Below are 24,723 nucleotides of genomic sequence, written 5' to 3'. Positions count from 1 at the left end.
CACTGGATCAGTGCTGCGTTTACCCCTTTTAGATCTGAGGACATGCTTTGACCACGTTGTGAGGTACGAAATGTTATGCCCTCCAAATCTGAAGCACATGATTGGTGCTAAGGTGAGGCTGATGGCAGGGAAATGATCGCTAAATGTTCAGACTAGGCATACCGCCTCAGGGCTGCCCTTCCTGCAGAAGAGATTCACTCAGCTCACTCCTGGGACGAGAGGGTTGTCCTGTCAGGAGCATTCAAAGAAGTCAGATCTATATTCTACGGAGTTGAGGAGAATGAGGGGTAATCTCATTGCAGCACGCAGGAACCTGAGGGTGCGTGTGGAGATGTTTTCACCAGTGGGAGAGTCTCGAATGAGGAGACGTTGGTAGGGGGGGCAGTCATTTGAAACCGAGGTGCGCAGGAATTTCTTCCTGCAGACAGCGGTTAACCTCTGGAATTCTCTGCCCCCAGGGGGTAGGGGAGGCAGGATCTCAGGATCTTTGGTGATGTTTACGGAGGAGGTGGATACATCTGCGAAAGATCAAGGAAATGGGGAACCCACACAGAAGAGGCCTTGGGGAGATCAGCCATGATTGAATTGAATGCCAGGGCAGGCTCGAGGGGCCGTGTGGCCTACTCCTGCCCCTCGTGTTTTTGTGTGACCATTCATTATTTATTTTCTGTCATCGTAAGCTAAATTTTCCCAAGTCAAAGATTGCGATAGTTTATGTGGGAATCAGTCTCGCCATTGATCGCTCACAGCATCGGGGAGCTGACTTAATAAAAGTGAAACCTTCTCCTCGCCAAAAGTTGCCACTCCAGTCCAGTGGCTGTGTCTTACATCCGTCTGGTCTCATTCTCCATGAGTCCCTCACAGCTGCTCCTGCTCAGCCCTCATAACAGCGGCCAAAATGTGGGCGCTAACCTGCGGCCTCAAGACAAAGTGCAGGGGGAGAAACACTAAATGCTGTAAACACTCAGCAGGTCGGGCAGCATCTGAAGATGGATGAACAGAGTCAGTGTGTCAGGTCTGGGCCAGCACGGAGGCACAGCTGGTCGAGCTGTCACCTCCCAGTGCCAGAGACCTGGTAATTTCAGGTAACCCTCATCCGCTGTGTTCCTTTCCCTCTTCTACCAGTTCCCCCAGGATCTCTCTCCTTTTGTTTCTCATCCCTCCCCCCCCCCCCCACCATCGTCACTGAGACTCGTTCCCCTCCCCCAGCTGGTTACATCAGCCAATCATCCTCCCTTATCTGATTTCACCTGTCACCTACCAGCCTCTGTCTCACCCTTTCCTTTCAAAATATATGACTATTTCCCCTTGAAAAGTTATTGTTTAAACTGATTTTTTTTGAACAAAATAAACTTTATTCATAATAAAAGACAAACTATATACAATAATAAAACAGTGCAAACCTTTACATTCGTGTATAGATCAATCTTCAATCATTAGTGTCACGTTTTGTAAAAAACCACAGCACCGATGCCATCCATGTGTCTCCCTGGGGTGATACCCCAATCCCATATTTACAATTTTTAAGGGGCTTCCTCGCCTGATCCTGCCCTCCATCTCCTGTGGCAGAAGAACCCTAAACTGTCATCCTTCCCCACCGAGCCTTTGCGTTGGCTGCGCCCAGCTTCAGTGCGTCCCTCAGCACATACTCCTGCGGCCTGGAATGTGCCAGTCTGCAGAATTCCCCTACGGACATCTCGCAGTGCTGGGAGACCAACAAGTTTTGGGCAGACCAAAGGGCGTCTTTCACCGAGTTGATGACCTTCCAGCAGCAGTTGATGTCCGTCTCTGTGTGTGTCCCCGGGAACAGCCCGTAGATCAGAGAATCCTCTGTTACGCAGCTGCTGGGGATAAACCGTGACAAGGACCCTTGCATCTTTCGCCGCACCCTCCTTGCAAACCCACAACCCGCTGATGCCACCATCATTTCAGATCAGACCAACATGACGCTTAAAAAGGTTCCCACTGATCTCCTACCTATTTTACACCACACCCTGTTTGTTTACCACATCACTGCAAATGACCTTTACTCGTTTGTTCTCATCAAAACATCCTCAAATTTGAAAATTACATTGACTTAAGCTATTGATATGCATGTAACTGATTAATGAGCCATGTTGGAAATGTTGTACTGTTGGCTATTTTCAACAAAAAAGTGATAATCACGTCCGAATTCTCCTAATTCCTTCTTTCATTTTACATACCAAGATTGAACGAGCCAGTGCCTAATGAAGTGAGATGGACTTAGATCCCAGAGGTGGGAGCTTGATGCATAAAATTGATTTCAACAACTTCCTTCAAAGAAACCACAAAGGAAGTTCTCCTCAGCTTGGCGCCTGGTCGATCTGCCGCAGTGGGACTCAGCAACATGGAACAAGTAGAAAAATCAGCCCTGATTTTTCACCCCTGAATACGACGCCGTAATCTTACAGAAGAGTGCTTGCATTCGGTTCTGGTCACCACACTACAGGAAGGATGTGACAGCACTGGAGAGGGTGCAGAGGAGATTCACCAGGCTGTTGCCTGGGATGGAACGTTCTAGTTATGAGGAGAGGCTGCGTCTGTTCTCACTGGAGCGGAGGGGGTTAAGAAGGGACATGAGTTGGGATGTTATGTTGAAGTTGTATAGAACGTTGGTAAGGCCAAACTTGGAGTATTGTGTGCATTTCTGCTTGAAAGAATGCAGAGAAAATTTACAAGGATGTTGCCAGGACTCGAGGACCTGAGTTACAGGGATAGGTTGAATAGGTTAGGACTTTATTCCCTGGAGCGCAGGAGAATGAGGGGAGATCTTATAGAGGTGTACAAACTCATGAGGGGTATAGATCGGGTGAATGCAGGCAGGCTTTTTCCCCTCAGGTTGGGTGAGACTAGAACTAGAGGACATAGGTTCAGGGTGAAAGGTGAAATATTTAAGGGGAATCTGAGGGCAAACTTCTTCACTCAGAGGGTGGTGCGAGTGTGGAACGAGCTGCCAGCGGAAGTGGTGGATGTGGGTTCAATCGTAACATTTGAGAGACGTTTGGATAGGTGCATGGATGAGAGAGGTATGGAGGGATATGGTCCAGGTGCAGGCAGATGGGACAAGGCAGAAAACCAAGCCGGCATGGACTAGACGGGCCGAAGAGCCTGTTTGTGCTGTAGTACTCTATGACTCTATGACTGAGGTATATAAGATGATGAGGGGTAGACTGCAGGAAACTTTTCTCCATATCAGAGGTAGATAAAACTAGAGGGCGTAGCTTTAAGGTAAAGGGGTAAGAGGGTGAGAGGGGATCTGAGGGGGGACCTTTCTTACTCAGAGAGTATCCAAAACACACTGGCGGAGGGAGTGATGGAAGCAGAGTCACTGACAGCAGTTAAAGAGTGTCGAGACGAGCACTTGAATCACCTCGGTATGAATGACTACGGCCAAGTGCAGGAAGATGGGATTAATACAGCATGGGTGTGGCGGGCCAGATGGCCCACTTCCCTGCTGTGTGACTCTGTGACTCTATGGCACTTGAGATAAATCGTCAAGCTTGACTGTAATATCAACTCTTCATCATGCCTGAGTATGTCACCAACTCTTCCGTCTAACTACAGATATGAAGACCGTCTACTTCTGGAATCAAGATCGATCAGATCATTGACATATTTCTTTATAACACAGGAGGAGGCCATTTGGCCCGTTGAGTCTATGCTATCTCTCAGAGCCATCCTATCAGTCTCACTCCCCCACTTACTTTCTTCACCTATTCTCCCTCTTTAACTCCACCCCCCAAACTCCTAACCCTCCCAACCCCACCACCTATACACTGGGGGCAATTTGAGTGGCGGCGGGGGTTTGGGGGACGCTGGAGCACCCGGGAGAGCAGGGAGAACGTGCAAACTCCACACACACACACACACACACACACACACACACACACACACACACACACACAGGGCTTGACGTCAGGATCGAACTCAGGTCACTGGAGCTGTGAGGCAGTTGCACTACCTGCTGCGCCACTGCGCCGCCCTCATAGTTGTTCATTATGCTGTTCACGCCTGAACTGTCCCACAAGGTTTAGAGTTCCCACAATGACAGCGTGCCTCTGCCATACCTCCCCTGCTTATTTCCACTCCCAAGCGTCGAGAGTGAGATAAGCCATTCCTCCTGTGGCAGTCACTGGATCTCTGCCCACCACCAGCCTCGGTGTTATACAAACACTTCCCTCCGAACCCAGATCAGTGCTCCAGCTGTGTCCACACTGACTGCTCAGCTTTAATTTACAGTGAAGCGTTAATCCACTTCAATCATTCCTCCAGGCTGAACATCCCTACCCTCTGATTACGTCCGCTAATTCTTTTCTGCTTCAGCACAGAAAGCTCCTTCGTCTGCAGCTGGGCTCCTTCCCCTACTGCACAAGGAGGGGCTGAGCCGGGTGGGGAAGACCCTCAAACATTGAAATGGTGTATCACCCCAAGGGGGGCCAACATGAGTGGCAATGGTGCCATAGCTTTTAAAAAAAGTTAACGCCACTGAAAGTATTGACCATGTTTTGCACAGTGTTTACTGTTCTGTATATATTTTTTATTACGAATGAAGTTTATTTTTGAGCTAAAAACGTCTGCATCCACCAAACATATTTCTGTAAACATGAGATCATCTTCGTTCCTTCAACCAAATAAGCAAGAAATGCCATTCCATCGAGCTCACAGAACAGAGACACACAGCATTCTTATTGGCGTTTGTGGAATTTGCAAAGAAAAAATATTACCTTCCAACCCAAGTACAATACATGCTTCAAAGGATTGCAAAAATCATTGCATTCTACTGGATGATTGATGGTAGAGCCCTACGATTAAATTAGAGTACAGAGATTCTCCCCAGGTCAATTTACAAATCCTTTGGATACTGAGAAACAGAGCCAATGTGTCAGGTCAAAGATAAGATATCTTTATCAGTCACATGTACATCGAAACACACAGTGAAATACATCTTTTGCATAGAGTGCTCTGGGGGCAGCCCGCAAGTGTCGCCACGCTTCCGACGCCAACATAGCATGCCCACAACTTCCTAACCCGTACGTCTTCGGAATGTGGGAGGAAACCGGAGCACCCGGAGGAAACCCACGCAGACACGGGGAGAACGTACAAACTCCTTACAGACAGCGGCCGGAATTGAACCCAGGTCGCTGGCGCTGTAAAGCGTTACGCCAACCGCTACACTACCGTGCCTGCCCTTCACCAGAACTCCGTCTTCATTAACCCCATGTCTCTTTCTGCACTTTCTGCCTGACCTGATGAGCATTTCCCAGCATTTTCTGTTTTCATTTCAGATTTTCAGCATCTGCAGATTCTTTGACTTTCATCTTCCACAACCAAGGACTGTTAATTGGTCAACGGGGCACTCAAACAAACATCTCTTTATGTGAAGAAAGCTGCCAAATAGACAACAGGAAACCAAAGTAAGAAACAGAGGGAAAATAGTAAGCTGATAACTGCCTCGGTGCGGGGTAAGAGGGCAGCCAGCCAGACAGGTAGCATCAGGAGTCAATACTCCCTCATCAATTCTTGCCTCCAATCCATTCTTTATTACGGGCGGCAGAGTGGTACAGCGGGTAGAGCTGCTGCCTCACAGATCCAGTGACCTCGGTTCAATCCTGACCTCGTGTGCCGTCTGCGCGGAGTTTGCACGTTCTCCCTGTGTCGGCGTGGGATTCCCCCGGGTGCTCCGGTTTCCCTCCCACATTCCAAAGCCGCGCTGGTCGGAAGGTTAATTGGCCGCTGTAAATTGCCCCCTAGCGTGTAGGTGGGCGATAGAACCGAAGGGAATGTGGGGGGAGTAGGTTACAGGGAAAGTTAGTGGTGGAATGGGTGTGAGCCGGCATGAATTCGATGGGCTCAATGGCCTCTCACTTCCACACGGAAATACTCTTCTTTATTCCAGCTCTAACCAATGAATTTAAATATGCACTAAAACTAAAACCTGTATAAGCTGGTACAGAAACCCAGAAAATGTGGGGGGGAAAGGATTTGGAGGTTGAAATGTGGCAAGGCTGTGAAATACGGTGGGGCATTGGGGTGTGGTTATGCCGCAGTGCAGTGTGGTATGATATGCATTGAACAGGATTGAAGGAGGTGGCAGAATGGGAATACTGCACGATTGAACTGAATAGATGGACGTAATGTAGTTTTGGAAAGTGGGTGCACTTTATGATCGGTGAGGAGGATTGTGTACAGGTATGGGAGAAATGGGAAGATGTGGTATGCAAGCAAAATTACATAGGGGGTGGTGTGTTGCTGTAGAGTGAGAATTAGACCCAGAAGGTTATACTGCTGGATCTGATTCCAGACTCCATGACCCAAAAAACCCACACAGCTTGGTATGACAACTCCTCTGCCCAAGACCGCAAGAAATCACAAAGAGCTGTGAACACAGCCCGGTCTATCACGCAAACCGGCCTCCCCTCCGTTGACTCCGTCTACACTTCCCGCTGCCTCAGGAAAGCAGCCGACGTAATCAAGGACCCCTCCAACCCCTGGACATTTCCTCTACTCTCCCCTCCCATCAGGCAGAAGATCGAGAACACAGACCACCAGACTCAAGGACAGCTTCTATCCCATTGTTGTAAGGCTCCTGAATAGATCTCTTATTTGCTAATTATGAACTCTTGATCTCCCATTCTACCTCGCTGTGGCCCTTGCACTTTATTTGTCTGCCTGCACTGCACTTTCTCTGTAACTGTAACTCTATATTCTGCATTCTGTTTGTCTTTCCTTTCATACTACCTGGATGTACTTACGCATGGAATGATCTGTCTGGATGGCACGCAAACAAAAGCTTTTCACTGTATCTCGGTACATGTGACAATAATAAACCAATTACCGATTACCAAAAAGCCCTCTCCTCAATGCTCTCCACTCTGTCCGCTTCCCCATCCACTCTTTGACATTTACAGCTGCTCTTTCTCTCTCGGCTGCTGAAAACCCATCATTTGTGCAGCTGTATCAATGTGCACGATATATTCAGTCAAGCCTGGATTGCCAGAAGGGCACATCTAACTACCCCGAGGCCTGTTTCACCCTCCCATCACTCTCTCAGTCTTGGACAGTTGTGCGCTTTGCAGATGGCTGGAAATGGTTCTCCCACCTGAGATCCACTGAGGGACAGGACTGAGGTGGATGCTGGGGGACACTGAGGGACAGGGTGTAGACCACTTAGGGGCAGTGCTGAGGGACAGGACTGAGGTGGATGCTGGGGGACACTAAGGGACAGGGTGTAGACCACTTAGGGGCAGTGCTGAGGGACAGGACTGAGGTGGATGCTGGGGGACACTAAGGGACAGGGTGTAGACCACTTAGGGGCAGTGCTGAGGGACAGGACTGAGGTGGATGCTGGGGGACACTAAGGGACAGGGTGTAGACCACTTAGGGGCAGTGCTGAGGGACAGGACTGAGGTGGATGCTGGGGGACACTAAGGGACAGGGTGTAGACCACTTAGGGGCAGTGCTGAAGGACAGGATTGAAGAAGCGTTGAGAGGGACACAGAGGGGCAAGGCTTAGTCATACTGGGGGTCACTGATGCTGAGCTAGAGGGCAGAGTTGGATGCCGAAGTATTTGTTCCAACTGTCTAGATTTTCCTCTTGATCTTTGGATATTTAAGATCTGTCGGCTCCTGACTTCCCTCCAGGTGCCTAACTATTTCAGGGCAACCAGTTTAATTGGAAATAAATAGTTTTTGTTTTCAAATTAAGTGTTCATTTTTGGTTCATATAATGCTTCCAACGGACCTGTTCCCTAGCTCTCTGAGGTCGTCCCTCACCGACATTTATCCAACCAAGTTTTTGTCTGTTTACTTTTCTGGCGACTTTTTATTGATGATGTCACTGGAACTATTTGGCATTTCGATTTACCACAGCGAACACCTGGAATGATACCCCGGAGAGTTAATTCATTGAATTAAAACTGCTCCGATCATTATTTAAACAGTGGCAGAATTAACAGTGGCAGATATTCATGTTTCCATGGAGACCATTAGTTCCTCACCTACTTGTCATTCTTATGCTTATCCACAGGCGATTGGTACTGGTAAACCATTCCTCAGTGGACGATGTCAGAGCTTGGTCTAATCACCTCCACTTGATCTTGATCTCCACTTGACGGGCAGGCACGGTAGCGTAGTGGTTAGCGTAACGCTTTACAGCACCAGCGACCCGGGTTCAATTCCGGCTGCTGTCTGTAAGGAGTTTGTACGTTCTCCCCATGTGACTGCATGGGTTTCCTTCGGGTGCTCCGGTTTCCTCCCACATTCCAACGACGTACGGGCTAGGAAGTTGTGGGCGTGCTATGTTGGCGCCGGAAGCGTGGTGACACTTGCGGGCGGCCCCCAGAACACTCTACACAAAAGATGCATTTCACTGTGTGTTTTGATGTACTTGTGACTAATAAAGAGATCTTATCTTTAGATGTTAGTTAGCCTCAGTTGGAGGCACACTTATTTCTGACTCAGAAGGCTCTGGGTGCCAATTTCACACTGAAGACTTGAGTCCAAAGTCGAGGCTTATGCAGATGGAGTGTTGGGGTGTTGGCGATGCCAACTTGCATCTGTGTTTACCTTGATGCCTTCTCTGGTCTATCGGGAGGAATTAATTTCCATCCATGATTTGGTTGTGGGGACCAAATATCATACAAACCTTGGTGAGACTGTGAGTAGAGAGGAGGAATGCAAAGAGGATCTCAGCTGAGTCAGTGAGAACACAGTAGTGGAATGAGTATGGGAAAGGGGAAGTCACCTGCTGTAGTACAGAAGAACAGAGCATTTTTTAAATGGTGAGAGACTGGGAAATGTAGGTGTTCAAAGGGACCTGGATGTTCTTCTACATGTGCAGATGCAGCAAATGATTATGAAGGCAAACGATACGTTTTAGTCATAGAGTTACACAGCACGGAAACAGGTCCCTTGGCCTGACTCGTCCATGCTGACCTGAGCTAGTCCCATTTGCCTGCGTTTGGCCCATATCCCTCGAAACCTTTCCTATCCGTGTTCCGGTCCAAGTGTCTTTTAAACATTGTAATTGTACCCGTATCCACTACTTCCTCTGGCAGCTCCTTCCACATAGTCCCCACCCTCTGTGTGAAAAAGTTTAAATCCTTCCCCTTTGTCTTTGGTCACCTGTCAGCCTCCTACACTCCAGGGACAAAAGCCCCATTGAGGTTTTTCACACAGAGGGTGGTGGGTATATGGAACGAGCTGCCAGAGGAAGTGGTAGAGGCAGGTACAACTATGACGTTTAAAAGGCAATATAGATAGGAAAGGTTTAGAGGGATATGGACCAAACACAGGCAAATTGGACTAGATCAGATGGACATCTTAGTTTACATGGATGAGTTGGGCCGAAGGACCTATTTCTGTGCTGTATAACTCTATGACTCTAATTCACCCATGATTCCAACCACCCAAAACAAATTTACCCCCACCCCCACTTAATATGCCCCTGGATGTGACCAAAGTCAAGCAAGCCCAGGATAGTCTCTGACCTAAAACGTTGACTCTGTTTCTCTTCCCAGTGAAGCAGGCTTGACCTGCTGAGTGTTTCCATCATACAGGCCATCGCTGGGTTACAAACTCCCGACTTAGACAATCCCTACACATGAACAAGCTCCCATAGTATTATTAAATTCAAAAGTCTAAGGTACGTACATCTGAATGGCAGAACTAGTTTCCTCCCCCTCTCTCCCTCTCTCCACTTTTAGTAATAGATCTTTCTCATCAGCCTTCAGTGCTTATGATTCCTTTCGTTACTGTGCTCTTGGAGGTCTGGTTACTAAATCAGGTGATTTTTGTGTATTTTCCGACTTATGAACAAAATCGACTAAAGGACGTCTGTAAAGGCGGAACCCATTCCTTAACCGGAGATCGCCTGTATACTGTTTTTATTTTAGAAGTCCACGGTCAAACCTAGCCTCAGTCGGACAGCAAGCATGATTTTGCCGTCGGCTGTTCCTTATTGTGGAAGTGAAAACAGGTGTGGAAATCCTGCTCTCTGTTACCTTGCAGAGGAAGACCGGTGATTATTTATTCAACACATGGGACTGTAAGGCACAATGTTCTTTCGGCCTCTGAAAATTGGGATTAAATGTGGCCAAGAGTGACAGACCAGTCCCTGCTGCTTCCCTGCACCCCCAGCAACAAAAAGCAAACACAGGATATTCTCTCTCAGTGTTGTTAAAGAGCCAGTAAACCCAGCAGTTCTACAGCTCTCTCCTCATCCGCTGAAAGAACAATGCTTACACACATTTGCATAACACAATATCCTAAACTGCCCCAACCACAGGAAGTTGAGCTGACAACAAGTCACACAGCATGCGTTCAGTAACAGTTACCCAGCGAGAGGCCAGAGACTGCAGCGGACATTGGAGGCTAATGGTTATAAAGGGAGGAAAAAAAGAATTCACAGATCAGCAAAGGTGTTGTTGGGAAGTGCTCAGCCAAAGCTATAAAGGGAGAATCATTAAGGCCACCTCTTAGGGCTTCTAATACTCTAGAACGGTCCTGCAATTAAATATTCTTTTTCTGGATATTGCTGTGTATAATCTAGAGAAATAACCTATGGAGTATTAAATGTCATCGTCGTACAACACACAAACAGGCCCTTTGGCCCACTATGTCCATGCTGACCCATTTGCCCGTCTACACTTAACTGTGTGTAAAGTGCTGGAGAGCAGAATGGGGAGGGTGTGGCATGATAAAGCATTGGTGAATATGCCCAGCCAGAGCCAGCAGTATTAATCTCCACCCCTCTCCCCTCCCCACCTCTTTCTCCAACTCAACTCCCAACACTTCAGTTCAGAACCAGAATCAGAATCAGATTTGTTATCACTGACAAATGTCGTGAAGTTTTGCGGCAGCAGTACAGTGCAAAACATAAAAATTACCATAAGTTACAAAAATCAATAAATAGCTCAAAAAAGAGGAACAACAAGGTCGTGTTCATGGGGTCATGGACCGTTCAGAAATCTGATGGCGGAGGGGAAGAAGCTGTTCCTGAAACTTTGAGTGTGGGTCTTCAGGATCCTGTACCTCCTCCCCGATGGTAGTAACGAGAAGAGGGCATGTCCCAGGTGGTGCGGGTCCTTACTGATGGATGCCGCCTTCTTGAGGCACCGCCTCTTGAAGATGTCCTCGATGGCGGGGAGGGTTGTGCCCGTGATGGAGCTGGCTGAGTCTACAATCCTCTGCATCCTCTTGCGATCCTGTGCATTGGAGCCTCCATACCAGGTGGTGATGCAACCAGTCAGAATGCTCTCCACCGTACGTCTGCAGAATTTTCAAGAGTCTTTGGTGAGATGCAAAATCTCCTCAAACTCCTAACAAAGTAGAGCCGCTGGCATGCCTTCTTTGAGATTGCTTCAGCGTGTTGGACCCAAGATAGATCTTCTGAGATGTTGATGCCCACGAACTTATAGCTGCTCACCCTTCCCACCGCTGACCCCTCAATGAGGACTGGTGTGTGTTCTCCCGACTTCCCCTTCCTGAAGTCCACAATCAGTTCCTTGGTCTTGCTGATGCTGAGTGTGGGGTTGTTGTTACGACACCACTCAACCAGCCCTTCTTTCTCACTCCTGTACGCCTCCTCATCGCCATCTCAGACTCTGCCAACAACAGTGGTGTCATCGGTGAATTTATAGATGGCGTTTGAGCTGTGCTTAGCTACACAGTCATGAGTGTAGAGAGAATAGAGCAGTGGGCTCAGCACGCAGCCTTGAGGTTCACCTGTGTTGATTGTCAGCGAGGAGGAGATGTTATCACCAATACGCACTGACTGTGGTGTCCCAATAAGGAAGTCGAGGATCCAGTTGCAGAGGGAGGTACAGAGGCCCAGATTTTGAAGCTTGTTGATTAGGTAACTTGACCAACGAATATCCTGTTGATAATTAGTTGACTCACAGTTTGAATCTTTTGAGATTTTATATGATCGTATTGAGATTACTTGGAAAAATATTGGAGAATAGACAGTCTAGTTAAGGGGAATGGATTGGAATTGAAATTTGAACGAACATTTGATTTGGTCAAGTATCATCTCATCAATAATCAGAAGGTCAGATCAGAACTGGGTTAGAAGTTCAACATTGCAGGAACAGTCTTTGCAGTGAGACCACTGACAGCTTCAGTCATGGATAAGGAGGGTCAGAGTTGGGAGATGACCACTGGTTGTTGAATGGAGAACTGAAGAGTGAATCCCTCAAACGTCTTTTCAAACCTCTGTAGTGATGTAAAATGACTGGTTAACGTGCCCCTCACCAAGTAAGGTCAATTTTTAATCACGTATCAATAAAGCGGTGTTTTACAATCAGATCGCGAGGCCTGAGTGTTCCGATCGGATTTACTCATGAATTGGGTCATCCCTACAATAGGGGGGCAGAGTCATATAACACAAACACAGACCCATGGGACCTCTGAGTCCACACCGACCTTCAAGCACCCATTTACCCTAAACTGACACAAATTCCATGTTATTCTCCCAACATTCCCATCAACTCCACCTCGATTCTACCACCACCTCCACTGGGGGTAATTGAGAGCAGCCAATTAGCTCATTAATCCGAACGTGGAAGGAAACCCACACAGTCACAGGGAGAACGTGCAAACTCCACACGGATGGTACCAGAGGTCAGGATCGAACCCGGATCACTGGAGCTCTGATCTGCCCTCGGAAGGGGAATATTTGGATTTGAATTTCCTGTTGAGGTTACTAAAGGGTGACATCCTTACTTATGATTTCATGGCTGCCTTGGAACTGAGCACTGCTGAGAGTACAGCATTCCCTCAGTACTGCAGTGCAGGTTTGTTCAAGCATCTCTCGAGGGGCTTGAACCGATGACTTACCGACTCGGTGCCACCACTGACCTGGAGCTGCTCGATTACCCTCTTCCCGGGGGAAGGCTTGAGACCGATGAGACTTACTGATATTTGGTTAGCACCTTCCCACGTGACTGTGGTGAGAAGCACAGGGAGTCACACGCACAGTATTACGGGCCGGCAGACTTAACACTCGGGTTCTGAGCTTATTGTTATTAAAAACTGGGCATGCACCTTTAAACAGGGCCCTGCAGTCCAGTGGGCATATCATGTGGTCCCCAAAAAAATTGAAGAAGTGAACCCAAGGTAAAAGAAAATGCTGGAAAAAACTCAGCAGGTCAGGCAGCATCCGTGGAGAGGGAAACCGTTAATGTTTCGGGTCTAAGTGTTAGAGTATTATTTGCAGTTCTGGTCACCACATTGTATGAAGATGCGATTGCACTGGGGAAGGTGCAGAGGAGATTTACTAGGGTGTTGCCTGGATTGTTGGACTTTAGTTACAGGGAGAGATTGGATAGGCTGGGCTTGTTTCCTCTGGAGCGAATGGGCTTGAGGAGTGACCTGACAGAGGTATATAAGAGGCATGAATCGGGTAGATTGTCAACTTCTGTTCCCCATGGAACGAGCATCAAAAACAAGAGGGCATAGTTTAAGCTGAGAGGAAGGAGGGGTATCTGAGGGGTAAGTCTTTTACACAGAGAATGGTTGCTATCTGGAACATGCTGCCAGAGGAGGAATGAGGTACAATCACTATATCTAAGAGGCATTTAGACAGACACTTAAATAGGAAAAGCATGAAGGGACACAGTCCTAATGAGGGCAAATGAGTCTTTGCGGGCTGCCCCCAGAACACTTTACACAAAAGGTGCATTTCACTGTGTGTTTCGATGTACATGTGACTGTATCTCCCCGACTCTATGAAGAAATGCTACCACTGACTCCTGAGGAGGAGCATTCGGGATGGTACTGAGAAGTTTGAGGGGATTCACCGGGAGAACACAGAAGCCTAAAGCATGGTCCTAATAAAGACCTAGCCTGCCCAACCTCTCCCTGTAACTCAGGCCCTCGGGTCAAGGCAGCTTCCTCATAAATCTTCTCTGCACTTGTTCCAGTTTGATATCTTTCCTGTAACAGGGCGACCAAAACTGAACACAATTCTCCTAATGAGACTCCCACTTGTATCTGATCCAGTGACAATTTGGACTTTTCACTGCGTTGCACTTGAGGACCTATTAATGAGAAAGCACCATTCAGATTATAGACATTCAATTTAAAGACCACTTGGTCTCCACCGGATAAATTTAAATTTAAAAAAAAAATTATTTACAGCGTGGTAACAGGCCCTTCCGGCCCAACGAGTCCGCGCCGCCCATTTTAAACCCACTTTAACCTACCCGTACGTCTTTGGAACGTGGGAGGAAACCGGAGCACCCGGAGGAAACCCACGAAGACACGGGGAGAACGTACAAACTCCTTACAGACAGTGACGGGAATCGAACCCCGATCCCTGGCGCTGTAATAGCTTCGCGCTAACCGCTACGCTACCGTGCCGCCTATGCCTGGGAAGGGTAAGCATTCCCAGCTTTCCTCATGCAAACTTCCAAACATGTATCTAAATTTATCACAACAAAGTTGGGTTAATTTTGTTTGTGTTTAAGGAATCGCTCCCTGTGTTGGACCTCTTAGCTGGTTTCTATTTGACTCTGTGTGAAGTATATCAGAAAGAGGCCAAACAGAGCAATAACATTGATTACTAACAGTATGGTTTGGGGCAAAAAAGACAATTACTCAACAAAGCCAAGTTAACATGTATCCCAGGGCTAATTATCAACAGTAGAATGAATCTAATCTAACCACAAGTAATCACCATGATGTCCTGAGTCATATGTTACATAACTTGTTGTTCCTTCTCGAAGGAATGCAGTATTGTTCTGCAGATCATCCTGCTGAATCGGAGAATTTATTCCAAAGAATTTTTTAAGTGTAACGACAGGGCACTTGGATATACAGTAAAACTCTGATTATCCACGATCGAACTATTTGGAAATTCTAGTGGTTTCTGGCCCACTGTGTGATGTTTTGCATTGAGGTGTGCTTTCCAGGTCTGTGGAGTGGCCCCAGGAGACCACAGGAGTAGTTCCTGGTGCTGAAAGACTCACCAAAGCTTCATATCTCTCCCACCCTGCTGACAGTCAAGGTATTTTATTCCACCCTCAAGTTCTTCTGTTCCCTGACCTCTTCCAATGTTGTTGGCCTGAAGGAACACCTCCACATTGTCCATACCTGGTGTGAATGGCTCAGTTTGCCCAAGCTCCCTGAAAGATCCAACTCCGGAGAACCCTGCTCCCTATTTCCTTGCAGTAGATCATTCCCTCAAGCAGCAACAACCCAAACTTGACACCACCTGAACAGTTCCTGGGCTCCTTTGTGTTGTTTGGATAAGCAAATAACAGAGACAGAACGATCAACAGAACATCTTTTACTGAAGGCAGTAAACTTCCAACTTTCAACCATACCATGTGGTGCAGACCAGTTCTTAACAGTAGTCTGTAGGGCACGCGCGCACACACACACACACACACACACACACATAGACTCTAAGACACACACACACATCGACACTCACACACACAGACACATCCACACACACGTAAACACACACACACATACACACTCATACACACACAACCACACACACAGAAACACACACACATAGACACACACACACATACACTCACACACACAAATATAGACACACACACATAGACGCTCACACACAAACACAAACATAGACACACACACAAACACACAGAAAACGCTCACACAGACTCACACAGACACACATACACACACAAGCATAGACACAAAGACACACACACGCAGAAACATAGACACAAACACACAAAAACGGTCACACAGACTGTCCCTTGCAAATACATAAACACTCGTAGAGTCTCTGAAACACACTCTCACACACACATAAACACTCACACCCTGACTGTCTCACATATACAAACATAAATACACACACACACACACACATGCGGACGTGCGGACACACTCACACACACATGGACACACACTCACACACAGACACAAAGCAACAAACTGCCAAATTATTTCGGCTGTGTTAGACCAGTTGTCAACCAATATAATCAGCATCATCTCCTGCCATACCATTGTTCATAGGGCTCCGTCTCTCACAAGCTATACTCCATAACTTTGTAAATAATGACAAGTACTGAGATGAATATAAACAAAAGCAGTGATATTCTCTGCCGACAGTGCATTATTCTTAAATGTTATTCTGAGAGCCCTGTCACAGCAAGGCACGGCAGGTGGACTGAAGAATTACTTCAGGGATGTTCTCAAAACATCTTTGAAAAAAGTGCAACATTCCACAGACACCTGTGAATGTCTGGCCCATGACTGCTCAAAGTGGAGAAGGAGCAGTCGGGATGGTATTGACAGCCTCCAAGTCATGCATCGGGAGCACACAGAAGTCCTGCAAAAACCCAAACCCAACTCACTCCATCAGCCCCTTGAAACAGTCCATGGTCTCACCTGCCACCTCAGAATTTCCCTCTCAGAGCAAGTAGTTCCACCATATCTATCCCACTGAATCTTTTGCAAAGAAACAAAGTGCTGCAGGAACTCAGCGGGTCGGGCAGCATCTGTGGAGGGAAATGAACAGTCGACGTTTCCGGTCGAGACCCTTCATCTGCGCTGAAAGAGTAGAGGGAAGGTGGCCGGTGTAAAATGGTGAGGGAAAGGGGTGGGGAGAGGCTGATGGAGGAGGGGAGGGTGGGAATAGCGACGGAGTCCGGGAGGTGACACGGGGCTGAAGATGACGGAATCTGATGGGAGAGGAAGGCGGAGCCTGGAACCGAGGGAGGGAGGTGGGGAGGGCAGAGGGGAACAGTGAGGGGAGGGGGGGAACCAGTGGGTGGGGTGTGTGGGTGATGGGCAGACGGGGAGGGGTGGAGGAGGGGGGAGAAACAGGGTGATGGGTGTAGAAGGAACTGGACAGATCAGGAGGAGAGAGAAAAAGGACAGAGGGGGAGCAGGTGACCTGAAACTGGAGAATTCAATGTTCATGCCGTCGGGTTGGAGACTACACGGGCGAGATACGAGGTTACATTTAGCCTCACCCTGGCAGTGGAGGAGGCCGAGGACAGACAAGTCGGTGTGGGAGTGGGGAGGAGAATTCGGGATTGCTTCTCATTCCCGATTCCACCTTCTGCAGTCCCTTGTGTCTCCACTAAATCTTGCTTATGGCTTGATGATTTTTTTCTGCTTCAAGCAAGATCGCTCAAGTTAAAGCTCTCCTGAAGTGCAGTGGCTGACGTTCTGTGCAATACTCCAAATGAACAGGTCAGACACAATGTGGATGGACTTTTACACTTTCCATCTATCTCTCTCATCGTGGCCCTTGCACCTTATTGTCTGCCTGCACTGCATTTTCTCTGTAACTGTAACACTTTATTCTGCATTCTGTTACTGTTTTCCCTTGTACTTCCTCGATGTACTGATGTGATGAAATGATCTGTATGGATGGCATGCAGAACAAAGCTTTTCACTGCACCTCTGTACATGCGACAGTAATAAACCAATATCATCTTCAGATGTTTGTTCAGGCATTCAACAGATTTCACAAAGAAGGAGACAAGATCAGGGGCAGTAGATCTAATCCATGCATTGATCTGCCTCCGAATCCTCCAATCTCCGCCTCGCACTCCTGGGAGCCTCTCCTCGCCTCCTGCTCATCCCTCTTTACCCTGAACCATTCCCTGGCACACTTCCCCCTCCACTTTCCACTCTAAGCGGAGTTGGGTGGCATTTGCACATGCAGGGAATTTTTCACCATACATGAAACCTTGGAGCTTTGCAACCTGCAGCCTTCACCTGAAGGTGCTCTGATCCCCTGCGAGCACATCTTTAAGGTGCATCAGGAGAACTCCCAGCCCGATCTTGTCTCCATAGCCTCGCTTTCCTCCAATCATCATGCAGACTTCTTGCTGCCTTGATTCCTATTGGCTGTTCTGTTCAGTGTCTCTTGTGTCTTCCCCTGGCGAGCACCATTTATTCATCCTTCCAAACTTATGTCGGTAAAACTAATCAAAGGCTAATGGTTTTCATTAAGAGATAGAGAGTGAATTATTCATCCCCTGGGCCATATTTGTGAATGGACTCGAAACAAAGGATCACATGCCGTTGAAGATGGCTGTTGGAATTATTCAATGTGTCCCTCTCTGGGACTATATCCCCACAGGCCTACAAATTTCTTTTCTTGTGTAAATATGTTTCTCCAATTCCCAAGGTTTTGAAGGGGAGCCAGCTGTTCACAATCCATATCAATAATTTGGATGAGAGGATCAAGTGTAATACTTGATACTTGAAAAGAGCTGGTACAGTAATTGGAACGCACAGGAGCATAAGAAGCTGCAGAGAGTCGTGGACTCAGCCCAATACATCACGAGCACATCCCTCCCCACCATCGGGAGTATCTACAGGAGGCGCTGCCTCAAGGAGGCAACATCCATCGTCAAAGATCCCCACCATCCGGGCCATGCCATCTTCTCGCAGCTACCATCAGGCAGGAGGTACAGAAGCCTGAAGTCCCACACCACCAGGTTCAGGAACAGCTACTTCCCTTCAACCATTCAGTTCTTGAACCAACCAGCACAACCCTATCACTACAGTTTAGCAACCTTGTGACAACTTTGATCACTTTTCACTAAATGGGACTTTGGTTTTTTTTTGTGTTCTTTCTTGTAAAAATTGTGTATAATTTTTGCTTCAGCTGCTTTGTCGAACACCTTGGCTCCGTCTGCCGGAACAGCCAGGATCTCCTGGTGGCCGGCCATCTTAACTCCATTTCCCACTCCCACACTGACGTGTCTGTCCACAGCCTCCTCTACGGCCACGTTGAGGCCAGACGCAGGTTGGAGGAGCGACACCTCATATTCCATCCTGGCGGTCTCCAACCTGACGGCCTCGACATCGACTTCTCGAACTTCTGGTAACCCCCCCTCTGCTTTCACCTCCCTCCCCTTTGTTTTCTCTTATTCCTGTGGTGCCTTCACCCCTTCTCTGTCCCCTCATGACCTGCCCACCTCCTTCCCTTTATTCGATGATCTGCTGTCCTGTCCTCTCAGATTCCTCCTCCTTCAGCCCTTTGCCTCTTCCACCCATCACCTCCCAGCTTCTCACGTCACTCCCTTTCACCCCCCCTCCCTCACCCACCTACCTTCCCCCCTCGCCCAACTCTCACCTGCCAGCCTGTGCTCCTCCCCCTACCCTCTCATTCTGGCTTCTGCCCTCTTCCTTTCCAGTCCTGATGAAGGATCTCGGCCCGAAACATCGACTGTTCGTTTCCCTCCATGGATGCTGCCTGACTTGCTGAGTACTTCCTGCATGTTTTGTGTATAATTTATGTTTAATTTATGTTTTTCTGGTGAATGCTGCTCATCTGATGCCACGTGCCTGTGATGCTGCTGCAAGTAAGTTTTTCATTGCACCTGTGCACACATGGACTTGTGCATGTGACAATAAACTCCACTTTGACTTTAATATACCCAAGTTTGCTTATGATACAAAGGTGGCTGGCAGCGTGGGTTGTGATGCAGACTTCTTGCTGCCTTGATTCCCATTGGCTGTTCTGTTCAGTGTCTCTTGTGTCTTCCCCTGGCTAGTACCATTTATTCGTCCTTCCAAGCTTATGTCGGTAAAACTAATTAAAGGCTAATGGTTTTCATTAAGAGATAGAGAGTGAATTATTCACCCCCTGAGTTCGGGGGATATGGACAGGCTAAGTGAATGGGCAAGGACATGACAGATACAGCATAATGTGGAAAAAACGTGAGATCATCCACTTGGGTGGGAAAAAATAGAGAGGCAGAGTATTCCTCGCTTAAATTGGGAGAGATTGAAAGCTGCTGGCTTTCAGAGGGACCAAAGTGTTCTTGTACACAAATCACTGGAAGTTAAAGTCCAGGTACAGTGAACAATCAGGAAGGCAAACCATATGTTGCCTGTTGTCGCAGGAGGACTTGAGTACCAGAGTAAAATGCCAGACTGTAATTATGTCGAGCCTGATGGATACAGCCCTGGGAACATTGTGTACAAGTCTGGTCTTCCCACAATAGGAAGCACATGTTGGGATGGAGGGAGGGCAGCAAAGGTTCGCCAGATTGGTTCCTGGGATGGTGGGCTTGCCCCGTGAGGACAGGTTAAAGAAGAGTGAGCCTTATACTCTCTGGAGGTTATCTCAATGAAACAGATGGAGTTCTTCCAGGCCGAGACAAGGGAGTTATAGAGTCATAGAGCTACCCAGCACAGAAAAAGGCCTTTCAGCCCAACTCATCCTTGCTGACCAAGTTGCCTACCTGAGCCTTCTTGAAATTTTTTTTTTACCACAGTCACAGGGCAACACAGCACGGATACAGGCCCTTCGGCCCAAACAGTCCATGCCGACCACGGTGCCCACCCAGCTAGTCCCAATTTCCTGCGTTCGGCCCATACCCTCCAAACCCTGCCCCTCCATGTACCTATCCGAGTGCTTCTTAAATGATACTGTTGTACCTGTCAGAGAAATATAGATACAGCAGCAGCATTAGCAAAGAGTTTAAGGTGGTTAGTTGTGAAATTAAGTTGGAATCTCATTATAAAAATCCTTTTATTACTTTATTCTGATCCTGTGATTCCACAATCTTAACCTATAGTTCAGGGACCTTTAATCTCATTGACAAAGCAACTGTCCCACAGCAATGCATTTCGACAGATCTCTCAAAGGTTTTCTGCTGTTCAAACGCAGTTGGCAAGAAAACTTTCCACTGTGCAACTGTGGCAAGATCTCAGCCACCTAACTTGTTTCACGCTGAAACTCGACTTGATGGCTCAAGCCGAACTTTTGCCTACGTTTGGCCCATATCCCTCTAAAACTTTCCTATCCATGTACCTGTCCGAATGTCCTTTATGCCTTTCATAAGTTGAGGGATCGAGTTTAAGAGCCGTGAGGTAATGATGCAGCTCTATAAAACTCTGGTTAGACCACACTTAGAGTACTGTGCCCAGTTCTGGTCGCCTCATTATAAGAAGGATGTGGAAGCGTTGGAAAGGGTGCGGGGGAGATTTACCAGGATGCTGCCTGTTTTAGAGACCATGCATTATGAGGAGAGACTAAGGGAGCTAGGGCTTTACTCATTGGAGAGGAGGAGGATGAGGGGAGACATGATAGAGGTATACAAAATATGAAGAAGAATAGATAGAGTAGACAGTCAGCGCCTCTTTCCCAGGGCACCAATGCTCAATACAAGAGGGCATGGCTTTAAAGTAATGGGTGGGAAGTTCAAGGGAGATATCAGAGGAAGGTTTTTTACCCAGAGAGTGCTTGGGGTACAGAGTGTGCTACCTGGGGTGGTGGTGGAGGCAGGTACATTGGTCAAGTTCAAGAGATTACTAGGTAGGCATATGGAGGAACTTAAAATAGAGGGATATGTGGGAGAAAGGGGTTAGATAGTCTTAGGCGAGGTTTAAAGGTCGGCACACTGTTGTGGGCCGAAGGGCCTGTATTGTGCTGTACTGTTCTATGTTCTAAGTTCTAAACATTGTAATTGTACCCGCTCCTACCACGTCCTCTGGCAGCTCATTCCACATACACAACACCCCCTGCGTGAAAAACTTGGCCCTCAGAGCCCCTGATCATATCATTCCCAGGGATGACATTTCCCCTGATGGGTGAGTCTCAAACCAGGAGCCACAGTCTCAAATGAGGAACTGGTCATTCCTGACTGAGATGTGAAGACATTTCTTCACCCACAGGGTGGTGAACCTTTGGATTTCTCCACCCAAGGGGGCTGTGGGAGCTCAGTCACTGAGTATATTCAAGACACTGTGTAGATTTTTGGATATTAAAATAATGGGAGATGGGGTTTAGTGCAGGAAGGCAGTGCTGATGTAAAAGATCAGGTAGGAACTGATTGAAAGGCAGAGCAGTCACAAGGCCTACTCCTTGTTCTATTTCTTATGTCCTTGCTTGCAGTTAATACTGAATTTTCCTCCACCGTTCTTTAAGGTGGTGCATTCCAGAGCACAGCTTACCGAATTTTAAAAAATAATCAAAGGTCCTTGATGAATTGATGCTCATCAGAGACCTCGGGGCATTTACGACTTAAATGGCACTTGGCATTAAGAATATCCCAAAGGAGAGAGAGAGAGGTTTAAACGGGAAGTGACAGCATTGGAGCTAACGGGAGGAGCTGCTGTTATCCGCTCTCGAATCCCAAAGTGAGTGAGACTGGATTGCCAAGAAACAATCTGTTTGTCTCAGGTTTTCCATCAATTACAGATATAAACAGCCAGCGAGCCAATCTCTATCCCACAATCTCTTTCCTCATCCACTCAGCAACTCAAAGGAAACAACAACGAAAAAAAAACTTCGGAGAAAGCTCTTAGGGAAACACTTATTTAACACAAGATTAATTGCATGTCGAGGCATTGCGCGACCCAGAGCTGGAAGTTGCTATGGAACTGACTATACTGAAGTGGCTCTGCGATGTGTACACATCAGCAACTGTTACACATTTGGAAGAAACATGATTCCAACTTCTCTCCTTGTCCCATTTCCTTCCCATTCTCACCTGAGGGATAAGATCTCTTCATTAGTCACATGTACATCGAAACACACAGTGAAATACATCTTTTTGCGTGGAGTGTTCTGGGGGCAGCCCGCAAGTGTCGCCACGCTTCCGGCGCCAACATAGCACGCCCGCAGCTTCCTAACCCGTACGTCTTTGGAACGTGGGAGGAAACCGGAGCACCCGGAGGAAACCCACGCAGACATGGGGAGAACGTACAAACTCCTTACAGTCGCCGGCACTGTAATAGCGTTACGCTAACCACTACACTACTGTGGAGCCACCTTTTGCTCGGATACAGTTACATGATCACTATTAGAGAGCTGGAAGTCATTACTTGAGTGTCCTGTACACTGTGAAGGAGGTTATGAGACAGTTAAGGGCACCTCTTTTATAAACCACTGGCATGACCTGAGCTGTGGTATTGTGTCTAATTCTGGGCGATGGCAGAAGGTCAAGGTTTGGAGAAGATGCAGTCAAAGAGCACAGGGGCCCAGAGACTCCAGTAATGTGAAGACAAAGGGTTTGCTCTCCATGGAGATAGAAAATAAAGGGAACATTTAATGATGGTGTTGAAAATGACAAAGGATTCAGTGAGGCATTGTGAGGAGAACCTCTTCCACCGCTGCAGAGAGTTGTGGACACAGCTCAGCACATCACGGACACCAGCCTCCCCTCCATGGACTCTGTCTTTCCCTCTCGTTGTCTTGGTGAAGCAGCCAGCATAATCAAAGACCCCATCCACCTGGGTCATTCTCTCTTCTCCCCCTCCCATTGGGCAGAAGATACAAAAGCCTGAAGGCTCGTACCACCAGGCTCAAGGACAGCTTCTATCCTGCTGTTATAAGACTATTGAACAGTCTCATTGTATGATAAGATGCACAATAAGGTGCAAGGCCATAACAATCTACCTTGTTATGGCCCTTGCACCTTATTGTCTGCCTGCACTGCACTTTCTCTGTAACTGTAACATTATATTCTGCATTCTATTATTACTTTTCCATTGAACTACCTTGATGCACTGATGGGATGAAATGATCTGTATGGATGGCATGCAAAACAAAGTTTTTCACTGTACCTCAGTACATGTGACAATAATAAACCAATTTACCAATGGACATGCCCTCTTCAGTCACCTCACCTGAAATTTCCAAGACCTCCTTGTCCTGCTCTGATCTTTCAGCCTTGCTCCCACATAGCTACAGGTTGTGTGGGGTTGACAGTTTGGGGGGGGGGGGGGGGGAAAGAGGAGGTCTTGTAGCAGTAAATAAGATGAAGAGTTGCCTTGCCAAATGGCATGCCCAAAGCAGCTTCAGCAGGTGGGTTTACAGTGACAAGGATCAGCCCTGTACTCTCTCAGTGCCTTGGCCCCTGGCCAGTTTTCAGCTATTTCTGTAACAGAGCGGTGACTAAGTCCCTGAGTCCTCATTTTCTGGTTTTATGTCCAAGCCAACGTCAATACAGAAAATCTCTTCAAAGCCAAAAGCTGACTCAGTGCGACCAGTGTGGAAATGTGCGGAGAGATTCGGCTAATAAGGATCTTTGCAGGGATCAACAAAATCTTCAGTGGGAGGGAAGTGGTGCAAGAAACAATAGCAGCAGTTGCCCAGTGGAGCCTGGCCAACGGCAGAGGGCCGGGGGCCAACCTCACCACCTGGGAATTCCAAACTTCCCACTCCTGTTTCCTTCATGAGTACGGCACTGCCTCCATCGCCCTAATTACCCCATCCCCACCCACACTGGGCCATTACTCTGAATGCCCCATCTCCACATACACTGACCCATCCCCTAATTACCTCATCCCCACAGTGGCCAATAGCTTTAACTACCCCGACACAACCAATGCTCTCTCATGAATTTAATTTCCAATCCCCACACATACTGGCTCATTTCTTCAGTTACCTGAGCCCTGTCTGCCCGAGCTCAGTGCTTTAATTACCCTGGCTACACCCACAGTGGCCCATTACCCTAATTACCCCAATCCCCACTGAAAGGGCCCATTACCTTAATTACCCTAATTACCCCAATCCCCACTGAAAGGGCCCATTACCTTAATTACCCTAATCCCCACTGTAAGGGCCCATTACCTTAATTACCCCAATCCCCACTGTAAGGGCCTATTACCTTAATTACCCCAACTCCCACCACACAGTCCCATCACTTTAATTACCCCCAGCACCTGCACCCCTCCACCACTTTAATTACCCGGATCCCACCCACATCTGCCTTTGTAATTAACCCAACACCACACATA

At 47.6% G+C, this 24,723-nt stretch overlaps 1 protein-coding gene across 1 annotated transcript in view; it reads right to left on the bottom strand.

Annotated features, from left to right (window-relative positions):
• Window positions 1-24,723, bottom strand: part of LOC127577511 (basic salivary proline-rich protein 3-like) — a 44,414-nt gene that overhangs the window by 10,643 nt on the left and 9,048 nt on the right. Inside the window, exon 2 of the mRNA XM_052028751.1 lies at window positions 12,859-12,965. Coding sequence (XP_051884711.1) covers window positions 12,859-12,965 — 107 coding nt within the window. The remainder of the gene's footprint in view (window positions 1-12,858; window positions 12,966-24,723) is intronic.

Source organism: Pristis pectinata, chromosome 13 (assembly GCF_009764475.1).
Source record: "Pristis pectinata isolate sPriPec2 chromosome 13, sPriPec2.1.pri, whole genome shotgun sequence".
Taxonomy (NCBI): Eukaryota; Metazoa; Chordata; class Chondrichthyes; order Rhinopristiformes; family Pristidae; genus Pristis; species Pristis pectinata.
The sequence above is the reverse complement of the archived record's forward strand: the minus strand, read 5'-3'. Positions and strand labels throughout refer to the sequence as shown.